General features: G+C 44.0%; 1 protein-coding gene across 1 annotated transcript; it reads left to right on the forward strand.

Annotated features, from left to right (window-relative positions):
* The first annotated feature begins 1,194 nt into the window (after positions 1-1,194).
* LOC147208584 (C-terminal-binding protein 1) lies at positions 1,195-20,737 on the forward strand. The gene is made up of 11 exons (XM_086137677.1): positions 1,195-1,334; positions 4,229-4,383; positions 9,986-10,130; positions 10,980-11,083; positions 11,169-11,271; positions 11,869-11,993; positions 12,647-12,736; positions 12,834-12,964; positions 16,171-16,298; positions 16,369-16,483; positions 16,691-20,737. Exons 1-11 carry the CDS (start codon positions 1,226-1,228, stop codon positions 16,884-16,886), a joined length of 1,401 nt encoding a protein of 466 aa, XP_085993803.1. The 5' UTR covers positions 1,195-1,225; the 3' UTR covers positions 16,887-20,737.
* Positions 20,738-22,317: the final 1,580 nt, after the last annotated feature.

Raw genomic sequence — 22,317 nt, forward strand, 5'->3', positions numbered from 1 at the left:
AACATTGCCTTTATGTATTCAGCACCCAAAATCTATTCTACAACTGACTGGGAACCAAGGTAAAGGACTGCAGAAATATGTTCTGATCTCTTTGTTCTTTCTCAGACCAAGGGTGTAACGTTCTGAATGTGTTGCCGCTGTTTGATGCTCATTTGAAGGAGTCCAGTCCGAAGACTACTAAGACAAAATAATCAAGACTACTGGTCAACTACTAGTTGGTTGTTCTCTACTAATCAAACTGCTTCAAACAACAAAGCGTGTGACGGAAAAGTGGTTAGGACTGCACGACTGTCCGTGTTTTATGTTATGTGTTGTGTTTATTATTTTACTTTATGTTAACTGTTTTGTGAAGCGCTTTGTTACAGCTGTCGCTGTTGTGAAAGCGCTATATAAATCAGCATGTATTGTATTGTAATTATGAGGTCTAAGACAACAATGCCTGGTCTGATATTTTATGTCCTGGTCCAGCTCTGCTACTGTGGTAATAACACTTTTTAAAAGCAGATTATTTCTCATTCTCCTTTCTTGTATTTTTACGCAATACAGAGCAATTTCCTGTCTAGAACGGCTCACTGGCATTGCTGTTAATTTCAATGGAGAGAAATAATTTTACAAAATATTAAGTTGACTTCTAATCTTAGTCACGCAACAAATAAAAACTAGTAATAGGAATACAGTAGTAGTCATAGGGTACTAGATGTTTGTTTTGTTGCCGCAGTAATTTGTATGTACTTTTTTATAATAAGTCAAAATAATGGTTTTCAAATTACAGTATTTTACGGACCTCCAAGTTACGGCTCGGATACCCAAATTTGGCAATCTCGATTAAGGTACCATTAAAAAAATTCGGATGTTATTTAATTCAACACGAAAGTTAGCTTTTCTCTCAAAGTGTTGTTGCTCAGAAACCAACACGCCAAAGGGTTAAATTAGGTTTCAATTAGGAACAAGTTGGTCTCCTCTCGCAAATACCTAGACATTGCGAAACTTTTTTTTTCCAGGTTCAAGAGACAAAAGATGAATAGTGGCTCTGCCCCTTTTCTACTGGTTACGACACACACACACACGCGCGTACAAAACACATCTCGTTCGCATTCTTCCCCCTCGCTGCCACAAACAGAATGGGAGGGATTTACTGTAGTGGAGATAAAAAAGAGTGGGAGGGGTGGGGAGGCAGAAAGGAAGGGTTATGAGAGAGAGGAGTGGTGGGGGGTAGCACATGTGAATGCGTTTGGGAGAGAGAGAGGCGAGGAAGCCGTCGCCATATGCCGAGCGGATTCTACATGTGAAAACCATGGGAAGCTCACATCTCCTCAACAAAGGAATGCCTCTAGGTACATTTGTGTGTGTGTGTGTGTTGTTTGTGTGTGTTTGCGAACGTCCCCTCTTCTCGCTTCTGTTTTTCCTCCCTGTCTTTGTCCGACACTACTACATTATCATGCGCTGGCCTCGCAAGAATGTGTGTGTGTGTGTATGTGTGTGTGTGTGTGGGCGACGACAGAAAACGAAGGCTAGCAAGAACAAGCACGCGCGCACGTTCGCTGCACGCACATACACACAGGTGGCTGCGAAAGACTGTTCTAGAAAACAGAAAGGGGAATGAAGGTAGCGCCGGTAGTCGAATGGAAAGGCTCAGCGCCTTCTTCTGAGAAGAATGCTAACGAGATGTCTTCTGGGGAACACCGCGTTTGCCACCCCTCTAGTCCCCCCCGGGGAGGCAGAGAGTCCAAGGTCATGGGATATGGCATCCATCACTTTCGGCTCAGGGAGAAGCAATCGATAAATAAGGCATCAAACTGCTCAGATTAAATTGCGTGGGAAATAGATGACCTGGTGCACAATTCTCTGAGCATGAGCTATATGACTTGAAATCCAAAGCCTGCCTTGAAAGCCTCATTTGAAAGCCTAAATCTGACTTGACTTGAAATGCTAACTATGTGTCAAATGCCTGACTGAAAACACTAACCTTAGACCCTAATTTATATTTGATGTGTTATAATTTAACCCTACTTGGAAACACCGACCCTTACTTGAAACTTTAATGCAGACTTGAAACCTTGATTTGTAAAGCTATCCAATTAAACCTACTCCCAAACACCAACCCAGGTTTCAAACCCTAATTTAAAATCCATCCATCCATTTTCTGATCGCTTTATCCTCACAAGGGTTGCGGGGTGTGCTTGGAGCGTATCCTAGCTGTCTTTGGGCAGTAGGCGGGGGACACCCTGAACTGGGGGCCAGCCACTCGCAGGGCACACATGGACGAACAACCATCCGCACTTACACCAAGGGAAAATTTTGAGTGTTCCATTAACCTGCCATGCATGTTTTTGGAATGTGGGAGGAAACCGGAGTACCCGGAGAAAACCCACACAGGCACAGGGAGAGCATGCAAACTCCACACAGGAAGAGGGGGTCCAGAATCGAATCCTGTACATCCGCACTGTGAGGTGGACGCGGTAACCAGTCGACCACTGTGCCCCCCTCTAGTTTTACTGATTTGCCAAACACCCGCTGCTTGTGAAGTGAGTTGAGTCACCAGCTACCATACAGCACTCTTCTCTCTCGTGAAAACTTGCCGCAATTTAACAAGCAAACAAAAAACATGCAGCACCAGATCTGGTTCGCAGGCCTTGAGTTCGATACGTGTGTGCTTGCTGGTTTTGGGTGGTTCAGTTCTTCTCTCAGCGATGCTCGTTGATTCTCCACTGAGGATGTGTATGTTCTTCCACACAGCAGAGTTGAATGTGAGCAGCTTGATCATGAGTTCAGGTTTCATACTGGAATTCGATGTCACTGATAGGAAAGCCACAGCAGGCTGAGATTGTGCTGAGCTGGTGCTCTGTTGCGAGAAGACAACAACAACTCACATTTTTTTGGAAGAAAATCATGAAAGAATTGACTTAGCGCCCTTGGATCACAAGTGACAAGGACATGGGCGTGTACGACTTCTTCACTCAACACTCCATTTTGTCAAACATGCCAATTCCCTTGAAACTCGAACCTGTTTTGAAACCCTAATTTAAAACTAACCCCATGTTGCAACCTTACTTTGATACCCTTTGGAAACTAACCCGGCCTGAAATCGTCATTTGAACACTTCTCTTCCCCGAAACCTTGACTTTAAACTGTAACCCCATCGTGAAACTCAAATTCTTGTTTGGAACACTTACCTTGGCATGAAATACTAATTTAGAACCTTCATTTAAAACCCTAACCCAAGGCTGAAACCTTACTCTTGGCATGAAACGTGAATTGTTGTTTGAAAGCCTCATGTCAAAACCTACAGTCCTGTTTGAAAAACCCATCCCTGACATTAAAATCAAATTTGCAACCCTTACCCAACCCTGAAACCCAAACTTGAAACTGTCGCACTGCCATAAAACCCTAACCCTAGCCTCAAAACCGAATTTGAAAAACTGCAATTGTACAGGATGGTCCAACGATATCAATTATGCTCAGTACAATGAATGCCTCGCCTTCGGTAAATGCAGTCACCCAGTCTGAATTTTTAACAGTAAAACTACCATGGGAGTAGTGGAAAAGCAGCCGTCAAAAGTAGACGATTCCATAACGGACGTTTCGTACGTTTCTCACTCAAGGACATCACAAGACACCACAAGAATGAAGGAAGTCATCACTTCTCTTTTTGAAATCTTCTCCCAACAAGTCTGATTCCTCAGAATGTTTGCGGGATGGCACTATTGAAATCACCGCTTTAACAATTTCTCGGAATGTAGGCTCCTTTAAGCAGGAAACTTGAGCCGTCCGTCTAAAGGCAAAGGAATTTCCACTTGTGTGTCCTCCATTTGAAGGACATGAGACATTTTAGACTTTCCGGGAACACGTCCAGTGGAAAGCCGGAGGAAAGTTGTTTACGTCAGGTGTGGCAGACGTCACAATGTCGGGAAAACATGACATCGGCTTCAGTGGAATCCCGAGACGTGGGATTAACTACGATTGAGAAAACCAGTGAGGTTCACTTGGATTGGAATGGGCCAGAGTAGCGGAAGGAAAACTGATAAAAAGCAGTGTGAAAGGGGTGACTGAAATTGCTGTTCTCCAGATTTTTCCTGCGTTGAAATGGTGGGAAGTTACTGTACTTGATGTTGGCATGCATGTAATTACCTGAATGTGGGATGCTGTGTGTGCTGCGTGAAACAGTTCAAGTATGAAGTAGTGTCATGCGTTACAACCCTTGACAACGGCAACCGTTGTGTCTTATAAGGCATCAGGCCACCCATCATGAACGGACCCATGCACCCGCGGCCCCTGGTGGCTCTGCTGGACGGGCGAGACTGCACAGTGGAGATGCCCATCCTGAAGGACGTCGCCACCGTGGCCTTCTGCGATGCCCAGTCCACACAGGAGATCCACGAGAAGGTGGTGCACTCCACACGAGAAACGACACATTATCCAGGGCTTGACAGCGTGGCCTAATATGCTCACAAATACTCCCATTTTTTTTCAAAGTGTACTGGTAAAGGTTCCAGCGCGAGTGCGTGTTTTAACGATACCGGCGCATACGTTGAAGGCGTTCCAGCTCTGTGGTCGTCCGTCAGACTGCACACAGAAGACGGGACTCGTTTCAGGTTAAAACTTTCCGGTACAAATTAAATAGATAAATATCTAAGTCTGGATATGTATTTTGCCACAATAACAGCCACCGAACTTAACTAGTACTATTTTTTTGATCGAGCACAGCTGTCAATTCAGCTCGCTTCCACTGACTGAGGCGCACACAACCCGCTCCACATTTCGGCAACGGAGACTGCCCGCTTGTCTTGTTTTAGTGGTACAGGTGGAATTAAAAATACTGTTGCTACTGTTGTTATAAAACACAATCTGTATATGGCCAGTTGGGTCTCAACTTATGAACTTGTATTCAGCAACTGCTATCTTAAAACACAGAAACAGATTTTTTGTGTGTGCTGCGGGCTGATTGGATAACTGGTGCCATGTAACAGGCAGATGCTCGTGACTGAATATTTGTATTATTGTTTGTCATACACTCAACCTTTGTGGTTCAAACGGGTCATAACCAGACCCTGACATGAAACATTGACATCTTTCGCGGTCGATGAGATTCGAAGTGCATTCACATACCGTCGGACCATTCACACTCAAAAGAGAAAAAAAAAAGTTCCTCGATGCAGTAAATGCTACAAATATCTAAGTGTGGGCCTTCTTTCAATCTATAAATGCTGACATGTATCAAGAAGAATGCTGGGGTTGCAATCACATTTTTGTCAGCCGCTGGTGGTTGTCAACAAAGTTCGTATTCCAGCGTAATAGTCAAGTCAACTGTATTTATAGAGCACTTTCAAACAGCCATCGCTGCATACAAAGTGCTGTACATAGAGCAATTTAACATATACAATAAACAGTAAAACAAATCGGTAATAAAGAATATATATATATCCATCCATCCATTTTCCGAACCGCTTGATCCTCACTAGGGTCGCGGGGGGTGCTGGAGCCTATCCCAGCTGTCTTCGGGCAGTAGGCGGGGGACACCCTGAATCGGTTGCCAGCCAATCGCAGGGCACACAGAGACGAACAAACATCCACGCTCACATTCACACCTAGGGACAATTTAGAGCGTTCAATCAGCCTGCCATGCATGTTTTTTTTTGGAATGTGGGAGGAAACCGGAGTACCCGGAGAAAACCCACGCAGGCCCGGGGAGAACATGCAAACTCCACACAGGGAGGCCGGAGCTGGAATTGAACCCGGTACCTCTGCACTGTGAAGTCGACGTGCTAACCACTGGACTACCGGGCCGCCCACTATATATATATAAACTATATATATATATAAAGATATAAATATTTATATATACTGTATATACCCATCCATCCATCCATCCATTTTCCGAACCGCTTGATCCTCACTAGGGTCGCGGGGGGTGCTGGAGCCTATCCCAGCCATCTCCGGGCAGTAGGCGGGGGACACCCTGAATCAGTTGCCAGCCAATCGCAGGGCACACACAGACGAACAACCATCCACGCCCACACCCACACCTAGGGACAATTTAGAGCGTCCAATCAGCCTGACATGCATGTTCTTGGAATGTGGGAGGAAACCGGAGCACCCGGAGATACTGTATATATATATATTTATAAAATAAAAAAAATATAAGTAAGCAATAGTTTGCAAATATATCTTCACTTGCTGTCATTCTTGCTCCCATCCGAAACCAAAATATGCCAATTGAGATGACTATACATCAGCAAATATGGTCATGCTCTACCGCTCCCAAAAAGGCTGCAACCAAGTCTGTGCTGTCTGTGCTACCAGTGCACAAAGTAGTGTGTGCATAGCCCAGTTATCATAGATTCTTGAGAGACGTGCATTTTTAAAAAGCTTCTTAAAAGTTGTCTACACTTCGCGGTCAAAATTTAAAACGGATTTTGAGGGAGGGGGAGGGGGGGGTACAGTTGTGCCTCATGCAAATGCTGAGGACGGCTTTCGTTACCACAACAACCGAGGGTAGAGCATTGTGAAGAAGCGAGGGCTACTTGGGGGTTGCGCAGGTAGCGACTTTGTTGTTGTGACCTTTCAAAGCCTTTAAGCGACCTGAAACCAAGTTAGCAACTTGTGGTGTCATCCTTGGAGATTTCTGCAAATATTTGGACCTTCCAGATCCAGAGATGTCCACTCTTCTGTGTCCAGATTGCAAAACACAACTGGTTAATTCAAACACGAAGATGAATAAAAATCACGATCATTATCCCAACTTTACTTCTTTTTTTTTTTTAATTGCCAGTTTTAAAGCACAGGTACTGAAAACTACGGTAACTGGAGAATACTTCCAACATTTTATGAACATAGAAAGTGCATATTTAAAATTTAATGAAAAAAGATGTTTTGATTTATTCACCACCATTGCAGCAAATGTATAACGATATAATATAACAAGGTGAAGATGAAAAATGGAACCCCTTTGGATGAATGAATATGTCTTAAAATGTATGCCTAATTTTGAAGTTATGATCCCACATGCGTAATCAACATCATGGCTACTTACAAATGCGCATGATCAAAATATGACAGGATTGATTGCTACTTTATTCCAGTGGTTGCACACTTCGTTGGTAGCGGTTAAACTGTGTCGCATGTTTTTTTTTTTTGAGATGCGGGATCAGTCCCAACAACGCTCCAGAGTCCCCATTGAGCCATTGCTTAGTTGGCGATGAAAGAAGTCCCTTTCACGCAGCCATTTTCGGATTGGAAAAGGATTTTATTCAGGTCAAGTGCTGATGTCAAAGTAGCTGCAGTCTCCCAAAATTGTGTGGCCCCCACAAATCCTTTGTACTTCCCTTCTAATAGAGACCGGCCACATATGGCATGAATATCTAATGTTACTTCGCAAATACTGGAAGTATGTCAACATGCAAAACATTTTAGCCTTTGATCAACCCCAGCTTGCAGGAGACAAAGTTTTACTCCGCTGTGTATCCTTCACGCCTCCAAATGTTCACCTTGATGCGTGATAAGAAATGAAGTACAGTACATACTGTATGCCGTGTTCACAGGCTGTTATACCTTCAGGGTAAACCGTAAAAATGTTTTACAGTTCTCATTGACATCTAGCTGGCCCTTTGTTCCCTTTCCTTTCAAGTGTAAGCGATTGAGTGGTCTTAGTAGGTCGCGCAGAGGACACAACTGACCAGATCTCAACTCGCACCAGAGTTAAATAAAGAGAACCAATGCACCGTCGGGAGTTATTCTATATTGCCATCGACCACAATTGCTAATGCTAAGGATGCAGACTGTGTGCATTTTCATGCTTTGCACATCATCACTTGGATGGTACTGAAATGATTCAACAGGACTGTTGTGTTGCCTGTTTTTGAGGACATTACTTGCAGAATGGCTTCATTTACTCTCCTCGCTTTGGAGATTCCAACACAAAAGCAATGCAAGGAAAATAGCTTCATTTTCAAAAGATAACTACATGTTATATGGCTGCCATTCAGCTGTGCGTTTAGCTGTGTGTTCAGCCATTGCTTAATTCTTCAATTACTTCATATCGCCAAACTAATTTGGAAGAAAAAACCGGACTCTCATCTGCTACTGTCATGGACATTTCCGCCGCATCTGATCAAGTGAATACGCTTGCAGCTGGTCCACGTACCTGTAGTTAGGGACCACTTTGGCAATCGTCTGAGTATGTGCCACTTGGAAACGGTGCTCTGCTTCCGTTTTGTACTGACATTCCTTGAAAGTAAGGGATCTTCAGACAGCGTAGCGCCAAGTCGTGGGAGGAAAAACTCAATGGGAGGCAACTATTTGCAGAGAAACATTCATAAGTGAATTTTACATTTTATGCAAAGACTTGTACCCGGAGTAATTCTAGATTGTTGTTCAACCACCATGACTACTGACCACACGACTTGTTGTCAACAGGCTGGTGTGAAAATGTCTGGCAGGGTTACGTCTCATTCTGGGTGACTGCCAGATGTACTCGTTCCCTCTCGCTCTCTCTTTCTCGATTAGCGTGCTCACGAGGTCACAACACGGCAAAAACAGATGGCGCCCTCGTTAAGTCGCTGAAAAAGCTGTTGGTTTGAGATGCTAATTGAACGTATTGTTGACACCCTTGGCAACACTTGTGGTGAAAACAGCACAGACCTGCCAATTCAATGACTGGGGAAGATAATGAACATCAAATGTTGACACCGTCTTCCATTTCCTTGTCTTGAGAAAACCACTCAGATGAGCAGGCCCCACACACACTTTTTTCATGACACATACTTGAAACGTAAAATAACCATAAGATTTATTTAGACCCTGCTCAGGCCACTTAAGATGGCTTATGTTGAATATCTTGTACAGGAGCGTAGTCAGAAATCGTCAGTGGGTGAGACATCATCCCACTGAGGGCTAGCCATAAGCACACACATGTACAATTACATGCTCTGTAACTGAGAAGTCATTATCATACTATCCACAGCCACGGTTTAAAGAAATACAATTCACACATACACAGAACAATACCTGCCACACTCAATTAAGCAGGAACAAGTTTACTCAGACATGTAATGTTTTGCTGAACATAATTTCCTCGATAATGCCTCTTTCTATCATGTTTTTGATCGTTTTCGTGTACTATTTCATAGTCTGCTTCTGGTGATTTGCTAGCTAACGGCCAGTCAGAATGATCAATTGTCACTGATGGCCGACACCATTTTGCATCCTGTAATTGATAGCTCGTTCATTCAAATCTAAAAATCATATCGACACAAAAATCTCTTCATTCTTCACCATTCTCAACATTGCTTTTTACTTGGATTTGTTGCTGCTCATATTATGACTGTGTTGGGGAAGATTACGATTTGTGTGCATTGTTTTTCCTCTTTAGGAAACCATGAAGACAAATTATTTTAGATCACTTGTAATCTTACTCTATGCCCTTCTAAGAATATTGCATTCATGTGAAAATGGCAGAAAAGTAACAGGTCTAAAATAATCTCTAGATGTGGGTTGGCCGTAGTGGTATGGCCACCATGTAGCTCTGCTCCCGGTTTCGAATGCATCCGATTGGGACTCATTTCAGTGAATTCCCTCGTCAGAATATTGCTTAAAATTGTGGATTCAAAGAAAAATGGCCAACTTTGTTTTTAATTTTAGGTCCTTGATAGTCATGTCCAATGAATTTTGTTTTGAGCATTGAAGCTAGTTTCAGCTCGTGACTTTTTCTTGTGCATCTTATTGTGATCGACACATTCACCCAGTTTTATGTTAATTGTGTCAGGCACAGATTTTTTTTCCTAACTTTTGATGGGGTACTACTGAATGAGTCCCTGTTATCATTAAGGTAGGGGAACACTACAGTATTTGATTATGTTTGACGATTACATGTTTCCATGGCGATATTCAGGCAGCGCAGCCAAATAATTATCCATAAAAAGACATTCAGATGCTTAATATTCTATACAAAATACGGTCCTGAGGTGATCCAAGCATTCTGTGTATGCAGGTGCTGAATGAAGCTGTGGGGGCATTGATGTATCACACCATCACTCTGATGAGAGAAGACCTGGAGAAGTTCAAAGCTCTCCGCATCATTGTGCGCATCGGTAGCGGCTATGACAATATTGACATCAAGTCTGCAGGCGAACTTGGTGAGCCATTTGAACCCTTCACACTGCTTGTTTTTCGTGTCACAGCACCAACACAGAAATGGGGGTGGGGGGGGGGGGACTTCAACATGACACTCTGCTGTCTTTGGAGGCAGTAACAGAGGGGTGCCGTGACAACAGTATGATGTTGTATTTTCAAACAACCTGCAGACTGCAGTAACAGACCAAAAGTTGGCTCCAACACTTATCAGATGTTTGTAGCAGCCAGCTTTAGGACTGTGTTTTAGTGAGCCAATAATATGTTCTATTTTCATGGCCAGCCTGTTTTCTGGATTTGGTCTTGTGAGGTTCGCAAACTGAGCCCTTTTAGGTATTTTGACATCATTTTCAGTTTTTAGTGGACAACAAAGTGGCAGTGCAAGGCAAAATGCACCCATTGAGACGGATACAAACGGATGGATTTTTCTACTGAGTTCATATTCCACAAACGCAATATTAATCAGAATACCCTGTTTAGACTAGTGGGGGCGCAAAGAACATATTATTGCAAAGAACATTTTTGATTTGATGTGTACTTTAAATTCATCCCTGTAGGATCACGATTAAACAGTTCTGCATGTTTAACCAACCATCACAATCCATCAACCACTGAAAATCCAAATCCTGGCGCAAATACTTTTGATGTCATTGAAGGACATGGGTGATGTAGTTGGAAACCTCGCCCCTACAAAAGTTAGTGTAGACTTTGAAATCATTGCTGTCTGACATTCAGTTAAAAAAAATTATACAGAATACCGTACGATTTGTGGACCATTGAAATAACCTAAACCGGGGGTTGCACAGGATGCCATTAAGGTGTTGCTAAAATGTTCCCATCCTCTATTCTAACAGGAATTGTCGTGTGTAACATGCCAGCTGCCTCCGTAGAAGAGACAGCTGACTCCACGCTGTGTCACATCCTCACCTTGTACCGGCGCACCACATGGCTCCATCAGGTTTGTGGCTTTTGACTTCGAACAAAAGAAAAAAAACCATCACGTCACAACATCCGTCACGCACCGCTACACGCTACAACGGCAGGCTCTCCGGGAGGGCACGCGGGTCCAGAGCGTGGAGCAGATTCGAGAGGTGGCTTCAGGAGCGGCGCGGATCAGAGGGGAGACACTGGGACTCATCGGACTAGGTCAGTCATTGAACACATGCTGTTCGCGGGAGCTATGGGGCGAGCCCAGATGTGAATGTGTGAAGAGTGCAATTCAATGATGTGTCCCAAAAGGTGTAGCAATTGTGTATAGACGCCACACGATGGCAGCAAAGCACTGAATTCAAATATGAAGCAACAATGCCAGCATGGACACACAATTGGTAAACCTGTGATACAAACAAATGTATTTAGTCGTTCAATTATTGAACACAAACAATCATCCCTCACATGACGTGCAAGAGTATTAGCTTGCATACTGGCCAAAATGACATGCTAGCACAAACTGATGTGACGTTATACACTGGAAAGTTGCGCACCAGCTCTTTACACAAACTGAATGTGCACAAGCCAGGTGCTTTTAAGGACCGCATACAAAATAGAGCATCTCAAACACAGCTAAAAAAACACACGATCAATAAATGTAATCTTACAACACAAAGGATGCACCCAAGATAAAGACAGCTATTGAATTCTGACTTCAGTGAAGTCATCTGACTCCAGTCATTTGCGCCACTAACTACTTACTGTACTGCCATGCTACTGTGTATTCATGGGTGTGTGTGTGTGTGTGTGTAGGACGAGTGGGCCAGGCCGTAGCCCTGCGAGCCAAAACATTTGGCTTCAATGTCATTTTTTATGATCCCTATTTGGCTGATGGCGTGGAGAGATCCCTGGGCCTTCAAAGGGTCACCACGCTACAGGTACTCCTTGACATTGAGCTCTCGATGAATTTTGACAGATTTTCCCACATGAAGCTGTACGTGTTTCCATTGTAAATATTGTATGGTAATTCCACTGCATTATTACATATCATGTCATATTCTGGGCCGCCTTTACCTCCTCACAGACCCTGGGGCGAACCATCAAGTATCGGCCGCCCTCCCCAACTCTAACTGAGATGCTCAATTCATTTTTCAACAGTGACAAACAGATCAGCCTGCATGTTCATGCTTTTGGTCAATTTGAACACAAGAGAATAACCAACAAATTGAAAGGTTCACACACGATACTTTTTACAAACCAATAGTGAATTATGTCAATCACTTCTATGGGAAAAAATTTGTATTGCGCTGATAAAACTAACAACTACCGGTATACTTTAATTAAGACATTCTTGTGCTGACGGCTGGGGAAGGCTGGCCTCCGCTCCGCATTTTTAACCTTTGTTGTTGCCATGGACAATTTCAAGCGTAGAGCATAGAGCACAAAAGTTGACTCGAAATGTATTACTATTATATTTTGGAAATTAACACTTTCACGGAGAGTGGTTACTACAGTGGACATCTTATGTTGTCAGGTTACAGGATGCATAAAAGGGTTAAATGAATATTTATCTCAAAATTATCCCCCGCAGGATCTGCTCTTTCATTCTGACTGTGTGTCACTGCACTGCAGCCTAAATGAACACAACCACCACCTCATCAACGACTTCACCGTCAAGCAGGTGCTGAACCAGACCTTGATTTCATTTCAGTTTCATTTGAACAAAAATGGGAGTGGATGCCAGTGTGTGTGTGTGTGTGTGCATTTGTGTTTTCCAGATGCGTCAGGGGGCATTCCTGGTCAACACGGCCAGGGGGGGTCTGGTGGATGAGAAGGCCCTGGCCCAAGCCCTGAAGGATGGAAGGATACGCGGCGCTGCCCTGGATGTTCACGAGACGGAGCCTTTCAGGTATAAATTCTGGTTGGTTGTCATAGTTATAATGTTGTTATTTTCAATATGCTCACCAATTGGCAAGTGTTTTGACCAGGCATTTACATTCTCTCTCTCTCTCTCTCTCTCTCTCTCTATATATATATACCGTATTTTCACGACCATTCGGCGCACCGTATGGTTGGGCGCAGTCTCATTAATGGGTGCTATTTCTGTATTTGACACATAGACAAAACGCACTGTATTATTGGGCGCAGTTTTACAGTGGTAAAACATACGCCAGCTTAAACATACGGCATGCATGCGCGCACGCTAAAAACACGTTAGCTTGTAGCATACGGTAGCATGCCAAGACATACAGATACAAGCTAAAAACACGTTTTTAAAAAGGCAACGGAAGCAAAACTGAATTCTGTTGTATTTTATTTAGCCATTGTACAATGTACTCACATTTTTCGATCAATCATCACCCAGAAATCCATCAAAGTCCTCATCCTCTGTATCAGAATTGAACAATTGTGCAAGTACCGGTAATCCATCAAAAACGCCGTGTTCCCTCTCGTTGTCAGTCAATCTCATTGCCATGTGACTCCACAGAAATGATGCCGGCTTTGCCAAAAACTCGAACAACAGTGCAAACAGACACGTTCGTCCAAGCAGCCACAATCCATTGGCAAATTGTGGTGTAACTCGCCCAGCGCTGCCTCTCACTCTTTGTAAAGTTGTGTTTGCCATCGATCATCCATTGTTCCCATGCCGCTCGCAACTTTACTTTGAACGCCCGGTCGCAACTTTGCTTTGAACGCCCGATTGATGTCGATGTCCAGCGGTTGGAGTTCTTTAGTCAAGCCTCCGGGAATAACGGCAAGCTCAAAGTTCATTTGCTTGACTTGGTTTTTCACCGCTGCTGTGAGATGGGCACGCATGCCAAAAGCATAACCGATGGCTTGAAGTTTGAACTGAGCTTCGTAGGCGTGTCTCTTTGTAGAATTTATTTTCGGGGGTTCTTAGAAACCAAAACCGAAGTTGTTTTGCAACAATGCACATAGCCACACTCTATACAGGTGTTGGTACCTGCTTGGGGCGTCCCTTTAGCGTCCACTTACACGCCCACCCTTCACTCATTGGCGGACTTCTTCGCCGCATGCCTGTCCTCACTCACGTCTGCCTTTTCTCTCTCTCCCTCCATATATGTATACATACACGCCCACCCTTCACTGATTGGCCGACTTCTTTGCCGCATGCCTGTCCACAGTCACTTCCGCCTTTTCTCTATACAAACAGCGTGTCGGCTGTCAGTCAGGTTTTGGAACTCAACGCATACACAAGACACTCCGCATCATAAGGCGTCCTGTCCATTTTGGAGAAAATTTAAGACTTTTAATGGCGCCTTATAGTCGTGAAAATACGGTATATATATATAAAAAAAAGGCGGCCCGGTAGTCCAGTGGTTAGCATGTCGACTTCACAGTGCAGAGGCACCGGGTTCAATTCCAGCTCCGGCCTCCCTGTGTGGAGTTTGCATGTTCTCCCCGGGCCTGCGTGGGTTTTCTCCGTGTACTCGGGTTTCCTCCCACATTCCAAAAACATGCATGGCAGGCTGATTGTTCACTCTAAATTGTCCCTGGGTGTGAGTGTGGGCGTGGATGGTTGTTCGTGTCTGTGTGCCCTGCGATTGGCTGGCGACCAGTTCAGGGTGTCCCCCGCCTATTGCCCGAAGACTGCTGGGATAGGCTCCAGCACCCCCCGCGACCCTAGTGAGGATGAAGCGGTTCGGAAGATGAATGAATATATATATATATATATATATATACGGAGTCAGCCCTGTTACGCATTTCTAATGACATCCTCCTGGCAAATGACACTGGAGACCACGTGTGTCTAGTTTTATTGGACTTAACTGCAGCATTTGATACAGTGGATCACAGTATTCTGTTGACTCGTTTGCAGCACTTGGTGGGCATTGGCGGTAGTGCTCTTGAGTGGTTTAGGTGCTATTTAGCTGACAGAACCTTTTGTGTCAGTCTTGGCTGCTCTGAGTCACACACTGCTCCCCTGTCATGTGGTGTTCCACAGGGCTCAATTCTGGGGCCTCTGCTGTTCTCGCTGTATCTGCTCCGATCGGGTTCCATCTTAAGGAAACATGGTATTCCCTTCCACTGCTATGCAGATGACTGCCAGATCTATGTCCCACTAAGCAAAAAGACGCCTTCTCGTTAAGGCCACTTCTATCCTGCCTGGAAGAAATCAAAACCTGGATGGCACAACATTTCTTGAATTTCAATGAAAAGAAGACAGAGGTGATACTGTTTGGTCCCAGTGGCCCTTGTACATCCCATCCTGTAGACTTGGGTCTCCTTATCTTAAGTCAACAGTCTCAAACTTGGGCCTTTATTTGGACAGTGATTTCAAACTTGATCGGCAAATTCGTGCCGTTGTTAAATCCAGCTTCTTTCACCTTAGACAGCTGGCCAAAGTAAAACCTCTCCTCTCTCATGAACACTTTGAGACAGTAATTCATGCCTTTGTCACATCCCGGCTCGATTACTGCAATGCCCTTTACTAGCCAGTCCTCCATTAAGCGCCTTCAGCTGGTCCAGAATGCCGCTGCCCGCCTCTTGACTGGTACTCATAAGAGGGAGCACATAACTCCTACTCTGGCATCCCTTCACTGGCTCCCCATACATTTTAGAGTTGTTTTCAAGATCGTCTTATTTGTTTTCAAATCTCTAAATGACCTCGTGCCACCTTACCTCTCTGAGCTCATCCGCCCCTACACACCTGCCCGGGGCCTCAGGTCTGCGGACCAGACATTATTAGAAGTACCAAGAACTAAACTGAGGCTCAGAGGGGATCGAGCCTTTTCTGTTGCTGGTCCCTCTCTCTGGAATGACCTCTGAACATTCGGCAAGCCTCCTCGCTGCCCATCTTCAAATCCCTCCTCAAAACTCACTTGTATTCTTTGGCATTCGACTCAGCATGACTTAGATTTGTTCTTGGTTTTGCTGTTCGGTGCTTTCTACCGTCTTTGTTACTGATTTGTTTTACTGTTGATTGTATATGTTAAATTGCTCCATGTACAGCACTTTGTATGCAGTGATGGCTGTTCGAAAGTGCTCTATAAATACAATTGAATTGAATATATATATGGATAGATAGATATAAAGCCTAAATGTTTCACCTCATACCGTTGCCCCTTTCATATTGTGTATTTACCTTTATAGTTTCAGTCAGGGTCCCCTGAAGGACGCGCCCAACCTGATCTGCACCCCTCATGCTGCCTGGTACAGTGAACAGGCCTCGCTGGAAATGCGGGAGGAGGCGGCCAGGGAAATCCGAAGAGCCATTACAGGTCAGGACTGCCCTGATCGCCAGCTTTAATTCCAACCGTTCCATTCCAAAACAATTCCATCTATGTTCAGGTCGTATTCCAGACAGTTTGAAGAACTGCGTCAACAAGGAGTTCCTGACCCAGAACAACCACTGGACGGCAGTCGAACCGGCCAACGTCCACCCAGAACTCAACGGAGCCTACAGGTAATGACACATCTGAGACCAGAGACATGGTCCCCCACAGAGCGATGTGAAAGACTCATCACCAATCATGGCAAAAGTTTGATTTCAGTTATTGATGCCCAGACTTCAAACCCTATACCTGTATTTGAAAATAGCATGCTTTTACCAAACAGGAGTAAGTTCATGGGGAGCACAGGGCTAACCCTAATTCCTCTCTCCCCCTGCCAGGTACCCGCCGGGGGTTGTGAGCATGACTGCCGGCGGCCTCCCGCCTCCCGTGGATGGCATCGTGCCCAGCGCAGTGCCCGTCGTGCACCCCCTCCCGCCGGCAGTCGCGCACCCGCCGCACACCCCGTCGCCTGGACAGAACACGGTCAAGCCACCAGAGAGTGACAGAGAACAGCATCCAAATGAGCAGCTGTAGTCCAAAAGCACAACGGGAAGTAAAAGTCCAGTAAATAACTACTGATTCCAAAATGTACAGGACATCGGCACTACGTCGTTTGTTGACACTCCAACGAGAGCCAAGAAGACAACAGTGATGGTCAGGAAATGCAAAGAGCTCATCTGCGACTGAGAGAAGAATAATCTTTTTGACTGTCGCGTGTCCAAAATTTCCCATCGGTCTCTACTTTTTTTTTCCTCACCGTCATTCCTTGGGCGTAGGAGCAAAAAAAAACCAACAACAACAAAACAGTAGATTCTAAAGTGAATGTAAGTTGTACAAACGGACAGTTTTTAGACCATGTTTCCCAACCTTTAAAAGAGCCACGGCTCATTATTTTATGTGAGAAAAATCGTATGGCACAAATGTCACAAAAAGTAGACGCATCGGGTACCGATTTTTCTTTCTTTAAAAACAGAGTTAAGGTGGGACTGGACTGGAATCATGACATTCCAATTCGTTTATTTACCACTCGAGTGAATTAAGATATGAGCTAAGTCATGGAATAAATTAAACTTGAAAGCCAAGGTACCACCATACACCAAAATAATGAAATCATGTTGACCAACATTTACCACATTTTACCCACAAATTCTCTGGGCATGTTAAACTCGAACACAAAAATATTATTGTGCCATCTAGTGGAGGAGTATTTAACTCAAATCCCTGATATGTCTTCATCAATGTTGTCAATAAACAATTGAAATGGGGGGTGGGAGGTGTATAATTTCCACACCTCATTATCTCTCATGGCATATCAGGCGCATAGGTTGGGAATCGCGGTTTTAAACTGGAGGCTGGAAGTTGCCGGAAAAGAACTACATTCATCTGTGCGAGATTTTTCCTTCACCAGCCACCCCGAAACTGGGGCAGCTGTTTTGCACACCATCTCAGGAACTTCAGTTTCCGCAGTTGGTCTACTTATTGACTTTATTTCCTGCCGTTTAGTGCTTCTCTTTGTAGTTCTTTGGGAATCCTGGCCTTTGGTTACAACTCAAAGTGCTTGGGTAGTTTGCTGTCGTTTGTACATAGCGTGCCATTTCCAAGAGATTGCACGGTAGGAGACAAGTGGCGAAATGCTCCTCTTGGCATTGAAATGTTTTGTCAGTGATGTTGGGACGATGCCGGGCGATGCACCGAGAATCTGCACTGTAGCAGAATTAAATGTGTGGAGTGTGCCCCCGCTATCTCGCGCTCACCGACCACAGCCCCACTACGTCACACATTTTTCATATGGGACGTATCTATTTATCTAGCGTGGAAAGCTGCGCTTAATAGGCATCATTTTTGTCCAGCGTTCTTACAGTTTACTTCGTTGCTATAATGCCTTTGCATGTGGAACTATTTCTACAATGCGCTTTTCAGTTAGAGAATAAAACACATCGATCCTGGCCTGAAACTGTCATTTGAAACCACAACCCTTGTTTGAAACCCTCATCAAGACTTGAACCCTGATTTGAAAGCTTAACTTGAAATGATAAACCGGTTTTGAAATCTTACTTGGAAAGCTCAACTTTTGTTTGAAACCCTCCTTTGAAATCATACATCTGGTTTAAAACCCGAACCCTGGCTTGGAACCAAAATTTGAAACAGTCGCCCTGTTTTGAACGCCTAATTGAAATATTAATCTTGGATTAAAATTGAAAAGTGAACTTGTTTGAAACCAGAACTTGAAATCCTAAACATAGCATGAACCCCGACTTTAAAATCATGCATCTCGTTTGAAACCCTAATTTTGAACCCGAACAACTCTTTCAAAACCCTAACCCTGTCTTCAAACCATAACCTATTATTTTGAACCTCTAAACCAGTCTTGAAACTTAAACTTGTCGCCCTAACCCTGGTTTAAAACTCTTAATTTAAACGCCTAAGCAACACAAGTGGGGCCACTAACTTCTCTCTCTGTCCCAGTTGACTCCCTCAATAAGCCGACTGACTCCTATTAACTCTGTTGGAGGGGTGAAACTATCTACATTTTTTTTTTAAATGGTCTGCCTATATCGCAGATTTTCACCTACGGCAGGTGCGTCTGCGACGTAGCTCCGGCAATAAATGGGGGTTCACTCTACTATATATTTTTCGTGATCCAGAGCTTCCACCGCAAATACAGCTCTGGACTTCAGCACAAGGTTTGCCTCTTTCAAAAATCATCCAAATCCTCTGCTTCCTAACTTGCTTCCTTACTTTGAAGCATTTGGATAAAGCACCAGAGTGGATAGCACAACGCTCCCTTTAACATTTCATGATGGGTCCTTACTAGGTGTACCGTTTGGCCACCGATGTGCTCTCCGTGTCCGTACGTGTGCATATTGTGGTGGTGTTTTTCTGCCTGCCTGTGTCAATGTGACTTGGTTTGTATCTGTGTCTAAAAAGCAGCGTTGCGAGCGGGAGTGCAGGGTTCCTCAAGGCATCGTCACTGAGGGTGCGTTCACCTGCGTCAGTTGAAGCGAGCTACCCGTGCTCTGCTTATTGTCCTTTACGTTTGTTTGGTCAAGCGTTCCAACTATAGACGAGTGTAAAGACTTCCATCGGAGTTTACAACTAAAACGTCACAATGCGTGGGACTACAATTCTTTGCTTTGTTTCTTTGTCGTGATTATTGTTGGGCGTAGGGGGGAAAAAAAATTCTCAAGAAGCCATGCCCGAAAAAGCTAGTTTGCCGTTTTAGAGACATTTTGGCCATTCATGCCAATTTGAAAATTCGCATGAACTTTGGTAGGCACATTTATCATGAGTAGACCCACAAAAATGTTTCACAAACGCATGACTGAAGACTCCGGAAGTCACACATTTTGGTTCAAAGTGTCCAATTTAGGCTCAAGTGGCTCAGTAGGCACGCGATCGGAAAAAAAACAATCTGCCCTCAAAGCCACTTTCGAATTATCAACATGAAACTTGGCAACTTGGCATGGTTATAATGAGTAGACCCTTAAAAGGCCTCTTGAAGGGATGCCTGAAAAGACAAAACAAATCTCCCATTTTTGATCGAAGCAGCCATTTTACGGCCAATTCTCTTTCATAGCAAATCTTGAACCAAGAAAGGAAAACTTTGATCACGTGGGGTGGACAGATGATATTCATTTGTTTTTTTTCACCACTGCTTGTGGGTGAAGCAGGGCAGCTAAGCTTGATGACTCGACCAAATGTGTGTGATGGCAAAGTCACCCAGAAAGCTTTAGATCCCTCCAGCACAAAAACAGAAGCAAAACGTTCGTAGCTGAAGACGAAAAGTTGCATTTTCGAATCTATGACTTTGTCCACGTGACGGTGCTTTCAGGATCCCACTCCAGATGCAGCATTTTGAGTAGTAAACAGTTCACTGTTGCCTACCCGTTCTCCTTTACGTCGCGGTAGCAAACGTAGCGACCAGGGATGGACATTTCACATTGACGTGAACGATTCCGATTCCGTTCTCTGACCTTAGCTGAGTGCCAGGTTTTCGCTGGGTCAAAATCTGAAACGTGTACGTTCTCGGGCCTTGGGAATCATGCAAGGAATTCCTGTGGACTACACATTCCTCACAAGATGCCTGACACCTTTGCTGTTTCCACGGCAACCTTAGAGAAACTCTTTGTCATTCTTGAACAAAAAGCACTTTGAAATTCCTTCCCTGGTAGTGACACACAGTCCACTGTTGCCTACTTGTTTGTCCTCTTTATGATTAAGTAGTAGGTGTAGCAATATACAGTACACACACACACACATGCATATATACATATTCTATATTCTACAGTAAATATTATTTTTGGTCAAAAGCCCTGAAAGATATGTTTGTGACTGTATGCATTTGTATGAATTATTTTAAAAGGAAATAAAACCGTGGATGATGATGTGGTTTGATTGGCGTCTCGTCTCAGTCGGTTGACAATTGACAATGTGACTCCTGAGAAAGTGGTCATGAGACTGGCCACTTCTACAGCTACAGGCTGGAATGATGAACACCAAAAACATTTCCCAGTCATTCGCACTGTCTGTTCGTAGTTCCTTTGGACTTTTTCGGGAGATGTGTAATGATAAGATAAGATAAGATAAGATAAGAAAACCTTTATTAGTCTCGCAATGGAGAAATTCCCAATTCACAGCAGCAAAGTTATCAAAGGAAGAAGTAGAACAACAAAATATAGGAGCTGCTGGAAAGGCAGCCACGTCACATAGACGTCTGAACAATTTCTTGCGGACCGAAGTTAAGAGAGTCTTCATCACTTTCAATGTCAAGCACACACATTTTTTCACTATTTACGTGCCTGTAGAGCAGTTCATGAGGAAAACGATCATGCCAAGTTGGTAAATAAGGAGTAGTAGACATTGTTTCAGGCTGAAAATGTGCAAGTCCAAAAACTAAGTAGATGCTTTTATGTTTTTAAGAGGGTAGCGTACATGAAAGTCGTAGCCCCTCGAACAGCTCACCTCCACCAAGGTTACTTCCAGTCACCGGAAGAGGTTTAAAAAACAGCTGGACACTCAAAATGCTTTGCAGCTAAAAACGTCTGTGTGTGCAATGGGAACCAGATGCAAGGAGAGTCATTTACTCAGCGTCTCCAAGGGGGCACCGTGCGAGGAGGCCTTGGAAGAGAAACAGATGGGACGGAAGATCCGTCCGGAGTGAACAGAAGGGATTTCAACATTTCGATATGCTGTCAAATAATTGTTACCAACACACGATTCTGGTGAGTTGGAAGATGTGGGAAGGTGATTCTAACCCTTGCCTTTACTTCAGGAAATATCCCCTAGCTGCCCTGAGGCAAGACACTTTGAGATAACGCGTTATAAATCATTGCCAGCCTCTCCTTTCAGGAAGCGCTGCCTATTCTAAAAGCGACATGTCGCTTTGTGATTGCATTATTATTCAGTGTTATCAGTTTTATCAGAAGAACAAATATGTGTGTGCGTACTACTGTGCAATGAAAGTTGTAGCAAAAGAATATATAGAATATATCTTATCTTATTCGAGCATGCTTGAAGGCCCGATTTATGACGGGACAGAATGCCGATGTTGCTCCAACTTGTCCGAGTGTTGTCGAGCAGAAAGGAGGCTTCTAAATGCCTTGAGTTGTTCTTAAAAGTTGTCATTGTAAAATATACTGTACCTTTCTGTCTGTTGAAGCTTTTTTTTTTTTTTAAGGCAGAAAGCTGAGAGTTCTTGCAGATTGATAAAGAAGGTGACAGTACAAAATTCATGTGTCAAGATGTTCTGAATGAGCTGGACAGTTTGGAAGTTGGAATGGGCAACATGAGGAACGTTGTTGCTGAAGATGTAAATGTTTCCTTTTTTCTTGTGCACAATGTGGAATTGTAGCCAACTGGGAATTTTGGAGATGTGAAAAATACAAGCCAGAATTTGCCACATTTGGGAAATACAGGACGTTTTTCATGATTCAAATTGGAGAAGAAATGCAAAGGGGGTGGAAGC

Source organism: Hippocampus guttulatus, chromosome 2, assembly GCF_054856545.1.
Source record: "Hippocampus guttulatus isolate MCC_2025c chromosome 2, RoL_Hgut_1.0, whole genome shotgun sequence".
NCBI classification, from domain to species: Eukaryota; Metazoa; Chordata; class Actinopteri; order Syngnathiformes; family Syngnathidae; genus Hippocampus; species Hippocampus guttulatus.